This window comes from Nicotiana tabacum, chromosome 16 (assembly GCF_000715075.1).
Source record: "Nicotiana tabacum cultivar K326 chromosome 16, ASM71507v2, whole genome shotgun sequence".
Classification (NCBI taxonomy): Eukaryota; Viridiplantae; Streptophyta; class Magnoliopsida; order Solanales; family Solanaceae; genus Nicotiana; species Nicotiana tabacum.
Genome location: NC_134095.1, coordinates 85,465,727 through 85,472,168, shown reverse-complemented (window position 1 = coordinate 85,472,168; position 6,442 = coordinate 85,465,727). Strand labels below are relative to the sequence as shown.

Genomic DNA, 6,442 nt, shown 5'->3' with positions numbered 1-6,442 from the left:
TTTTGGCCTTAGAGGCTCGTATGCCACATGTATAAGTTTTTATATCAGGTTGGGTCGTCCTATATTGAGTATTCCCTTATGTTTATTCTGGTTAGCCCATGACGGCTTGTTTGGCCCATTTTCCAATAATAGTACGATAAGAAAGATACGTAACGTTGGTACTCGGTTGAGTAAGGCACCGGGTGCCCGTCGTGGCCCATCGGTTTGGGTCGTGACATTAAGTCTCTTTCGAATTGTAAATAATTTATAAAGCTCCAATTAAATTGTTGGCCAATAATTTGATAGGTTCGATCGGTTTGGAGACTAATTCAAAAGGAAAAGCTGTGCTCGAGTAATCACTTGAAATGGCGAAACAAGGTAAGTATCGTGGTTAACCTTGACTTGAGCGAATAGAACCCTTGAATTATTTGTTATGTGAAATCCATGTGTACAACGTATAGGCAAGGTGACGAGTGCCTATACGTCGTCAAATTAATTATTTGCATATTTATCTGAAAATCATAAATTATTTTAAATCATGAATTAATTATTATATTAATTATTTCTCTCATATTCCTTGCTCAATATTATGCCTTGAATCCATGCTATAATTGCTACTTGCTTAATTGATTTATGTGACTTAATTGTTATTTGACATTTAGCATATTATTTATATTGTATATTTTCTTCCTAAATCCATAATTAATTGCTACTTGTCATTACTTGTTTCCTAAATAAATCATAATTATTGTATGCTTATTTTCCATATAATTCCATATTAACTTTTGCATTTATTGGAGTAATTTCATTTGGAAGAATTGTTAAATTATATTGTTTAGGGAGAGGGTTACACGCCGCAACAGAATTGAAAGTGAATATATTGGAGGAGCGGGTTGCACGCTCCAACAGAATTGTTTGAAATGAATATATCTGAGTAGCGAGTTGCACGCCGCAACATAATTGATTGAGAGATATATTGAGGATCGGGGTGCACACTGCAATGGAATTAAATAAAAATGAATATATTGTGGGATTGGGTTGCACGCCGCAACGAGAAATTGATTAAAGTAATAATTGATTATGACTGCCGGCTTCTTCTTCTTATTATTATTATTATTATTATTATTATTATTATTATTATTATTATTATTATTATTATTATTATTATTATTATTATTATTATTATTATTATTATTATTATTATTATTATTATTATTATTATTATTATTATTATTATTATTGCGTACAGGTTAATGTAAGTGACCTGCCTTAGCCTCGTCACTACTTCGTCGATATTAGGCTCGGCACTTATAGAGTACATGAGATCGGTTGTACTCATACTACACTCTGCACTTCTTGTGCAGATACCGAAGTTGATCCTAGCGGCGTAGAGTAGACTTGCTCGGATTCAGCTATTCAGAGGAGACTTGAGGTATAGCTACATGGCGTTCACAGTTCTGAAGTCCGCTTCCACTTATTCATAGTTGTGTATTTCTTTCAGACAGCTTCATTTTTATTCAGACCTTTATTTGTATTATTCTAGTGGCGTGTGCACTTGTGACATCAGTTCTGGGATGGTATTTAGACATCGCTATTATTATGGATTACTCACTTTATTTCAGAATTTATTTATGCATTTGTTTCTTTGTTATTAATTAAATTAAAATCGTTAAAAATGGCTAATATTATTCTAACATTGGCTTGCCTAGCAAGTGAAATGTTAGGCGCCATCACGATCCCGAATGTAAAAATTTCGGGTCGTGACAAAATATTTTATTTCAAGCACAATATTTCTACTAAATATATAGTAGTATTTCTTGACAACGTCATCAAATTATCTTAACTCAACAATATTAGAAGGCGCAAGTGCTACTGAAAAATCATAGAATAGTGATATTTCTTTTTTTCCTCTGAAACTATTGTCATTTTTAATCTTTAACTGAAAAGAATACTCAGGCTTTCATAATCTTTAAATATGAAGTGCAGCATCAACCTTGACAAAAAGGAGGAAAACAATTATTTATGTGGGGCAGGACGGGGCAAGTCTGTGCGAGGCAAGAGGGGCAGGTTAAAATGCATAAATATGTTATGTGCGGCGACGCAAGACGAGTTAAAAATTTTGCGAGTTTAAGCCCAACCTGCACCGCTCCGCGTCCCCGCCCCATTGCCATCCTTATCTGAGATTCCTCTCGATTGAAAGGGAATTATGAACTGATGATTCTGTTCGAAGGAAGCTAATAGTAATTTTATCTTAATTTATACTTTTTTACTTTTTGATGTTATCCATGATAATTTTGTTATAATTATTGAAAAATGTAGTTTTTATTTTGTTTTTCACGATGAAGTGCTGTAATTTTGCCTTAGTAGTGTGCTATTTCATATTCTTTTTCGCCGGAAAAGATAAAGGCCAAACTCATAAGTAGTTTAATACTTGAAGAACCTATGTAATAAGCACTTCAAATTAGACTCGAGTTTAATGCACAATGACAGCCATGAGCAACTATGAAACTTTGAGCTTCACTGGAGAGGGCAATTTTCAAATCTACAACTACAACCCAAATCCAAAACATATACAATAATCAGTACTGGTATACATGTGTTTATCGAGAAAGTAGTTATCCACTTAACAGTTACTATATTTTGATAAAAAAAAGTGTTAGAGGTAAGTGAATCGTGGATGATTCAGGACCCTTTATCCGCTAATGTGATCCGTATAACCCGTAAGAAAACTAAGATAAAAGTGATGGCAATGCCAACAAGACAAGAGTTAAAATCAATTACAATAGTGAACTTTGTGTATTCACAAATATTCTTTCTTCCACTGATATAAATAATACTTGCATTAGTAATACATAAATTAAAAAAGTTTATCAAATAAGTAATACTTGCATTAGTAATACTTGCATGCATTATTTTCTTTAAAATATCCTACCAAACGAGCTCTAAGAGAAAGATGTTTTTGAGAGATCCTCCTCCTTTTAACTTAGATGATAAGCTATTTATACAAACAAGGAAGTGTCTTTTTGTGACAAGACCTTTTAACAATGCCAAAAGAACTGTTAAAAAGGCGTTTCTGGTGCAGAACATAGCTCGATGATAGCTGAGGTCAAAGAGTTAGTGAGAAGTGCTCCAGTTGGCGTGAGGGTCAAGGTAGAAAGGAAAAGGTCTGTTGGGCCTGTAGGAAATGTTCTTTTACATTGAACTTTCAGAAGGTGGTCCATTTAATTTGGATTAGTTAAAACTCTCTTCTTTAATTCCCTTCTTTAATTTTTGTAACTGCCCAAGTTGTGAAGAAACTTCTGCCCATTTATTTGACTGTGTTCTTGATGGAAGAACAACATATATATTTTTATTTCCGCTGCGTTCTGCTCTTACATTTGGTATCAAAGCAAGTAGAATGCCTCTGCCTTGTTGTTTCGAATTTTAAAGAATTGTTCAAAAACGGTATTGAAATTTCTGATCTGCATTTCTGAAACCTTTGGATGTGAACTAAATAGGAAAATATTTTTCTAGCATTCTGGAATTTGAAACGTTGTTTTTGGTATTTGGAATCATGAGATTGAGTTGTGTCTGAAAACGGGTCAAACCGGATCAAAACGACACTACTGAAAGTAGAAGATGACATTGTTATTATCATTCTGTGCATTATTATAAGAAGGGACTAGTTTTCTGATTCTCTAAGGCTTGAAAACGACATGAGTCTATGTGGGCTACTTTATTTAATATTTTAAAATTTTCTTTAAAAAAATGCACATAAGACAAAAGTTTATTGCATTATGTATTTAGCAATAAATGTTGAATAAACTTTAGATTTAATATCATGTGATCCACATAATTTTATTTAATTAAGACTTAGCCACAACAACCTTGATTAAGTAAAATTCTTTATTATGTTTGAATCACGTAAGGATATTAAGGATCAATGTCTAAGTGATCTAAAATTTATTTGATTAGAGAGTAGCCACAGCATTTTTAGTCAAATAAAATATAGGGATAAATATCACATAATATTTTACACAATAAGCTTGTGATTAATTATGCACAATATAATAACTTAAGAAATTTTATTATATTTTGCGTAATTAATTAGGATAAAATATTAAATACTTTTTCATAATTACCTACATGGATTATGGATTACAATTCGATAGTTTTATCAATGGACAGAATACCACTATAATAATAAAAATTGATAATTCTATCATAAGGAATGAATCTAATTGAATTAAGAATTTAGCTTACGTGCAATTTTTTATGTTACTAGATTCAATTTTTACATGGTTTCAATTGGTGAATCATGATATATATTTATTTGCCTTAAATTTATGTTAAGTATGTATATTTTTTGCAGTTATGCAATCTGTGAATTTTTCTGATATTTGTTATATTCCCGAACTTAATGGTGAGAATTATAAGATTTGGAAGGAGAGAATTCTTCTTCATTTAGGGCGCATGAATATTGATTATGCTATTAGGAAAGACGGACCACATATTACTGAAACTAGCACACTAGTTGATATTGCTCTTCATGAACAATGTGAGCGGTCTAACCGCTTGAGTACCATGTCATCAAGACCAAAACTGCTGGTATTCGTGGTTCTGTCGAACAGTATACCAATGTCAAGTCATTACTGAAGGCTATTGATGAACAATTTGAAACTTCAGATAAGGCACTTGTCAGCATCCTAATTATAAAATTCTCATCTACGAAGCTCATTAGTGTGAGAGGTGTGCGTGAGCACATCATGAAAACGCCAGACTTAGAGGCTCAATGGAAAACGCTTGAGGTTGAAATGTCTGAAACTTTCCTTGTGCACTATATATTGAACTCTCTTCCACAACAATATGCTCCCTTTAATATCTCTTATAACACATATAAGGATAAATGGTCTATCAATGAACTTCTGACCATGTGTGTTCAAGAGGATGGCCGATTGTCGATGGAAACAAGAGAAAGTGCATTCATGGATACTCAAGGAAAGAGGAAACATCAAGCCAAAAAGAAGGGAAAAGAAAGAATCCTCGTGTTTTTTTTATTGAAAGAAGGGCCACATGAAGAAGGATTGCGTCAAGTTTCAGAAATGGCTTGAGAAGAAAGGTAATTCAATCTCTCTTGTAACTTATGAATATAATATGGCTGATGTTAATCATAAAACATGGTGGATTTATTCTGGTTCAACAATCCATATTATAAATTTCTTGGATGGATTAAGAAACCTGCGGAAGCCAGTGGGAGCTAAGAGAAACATCTATTCTGGAAATAAGATGCAGTCGCATGTGGAGGCTATTGGGACATGTGTTTTAGTTCTTAATAGTGGTTTCATTTTGAAATTAGAAAAGACTTTTTATGTTCCTAGTTTTTCTAGAAATTTAATTTCAGTTTCAAGACTTGTACTCTTTAGTTGTTCCTTCAACTTTTCAGAAAGTTATATTAATCTACTTTATAAATCTAAAGTTGTCGGTAATGGTACATTGTCTGATGGTCTTTTCTCTCTTGATTTACAAAATGATGTCACTTATAATGTTATGCATGTTCAAGCTGGTACAAAACGATGTGTTATGAATGAAGAACCCTCTACTTTTTGGCACCAGAGATTAGAGAACCGAGTTTTAGGTTCTGGTATGCAACCGAAGAGTCAAACGGTGAGGTCATGAGTACGAGTCTGGAACTTTTAGACGAAAGGTGCGAGTCCATCCCCATTCGGTTGGCCGCCCAAAAGCAACGGATCGAGAGGTATTACAATCAAAGAGCCAACCTTCAACATTTTAATGTGGGGCACTTGGTGTTGAGGAATATGATACTAAATACCCGGAACCTGAACAAAGAGAAGTTGGGACCGAATTGGGAAGGTCCATATCGAATTATCGAGATCACCGGCAAATGATCGTACAAACTCGAAGCCAATAATGGTGAGCGATTACCAAGAAATTGGAATGTAGCCCATTTGAAACAATACTACTGCTAAGGTACGACCCCATTTATTTCTTTCCTTTACATGTATTACGTATTGGACTAACACTTGCAGGTAACGGTCAAGGAATGATGCAACCTTTAGGCCTGAAAGAACGCATTACACTCTTTTTTTCTTGAACCGGCTTTATCCCAAATAGGTTTTCCAGCAAGGTTTTTAATGAGGCAACAGTGGATTGTGTTAACTTAGAATTGAAGACCGACTATAAGCCCGAGTCGGGGGTCACATCAACAGTATCCAACCCTCTCTATGATTAGCCTCGAATACCGGGGGCCATCACCCTCGAATAATGATTTTAGCAAGGAAGGAAACTTTGTGCTCAAATAAGTCTGGGCTTGTTGGATAGGATTTATTGTAAGGGACAAATAATCAAATGAACCGTGCCCACATAGACCACTTAAGCCACAACATGAAGCTTGTATACATTTGCTATTTTATATGTTGCACACAAAAATGAAAGACCGTAGACCAACAAGAACGGAGTGGCCCTT

General features: G+C 34.1%; 1 protein-coding gene across 1 annotated transcript; it reads left to right on the top strand.

The window, feature by feature from the left end:
* The first annotated feature begins 344 nt into the window (after positions 1 to 344).
* Positions 345 to 5,069, top strand: LOC142170310 (uncharacterized). Its single transcript, XM_075232191.1, has 3 exons — positions 345 to 357; positions 4,331 to 4,566; positions 4,617 to 5,069. The coding sequence occupies exons 1-3, from the start codon at positions 345 to 347 to the stop codon at positions 5,067 to 5,069; spliced, it is 702 nt and encodes a 233-aa protein (XP_075088292.1).
* Positions 5,070 to 6,442: the final 1,373 nt, after the last annotated feature.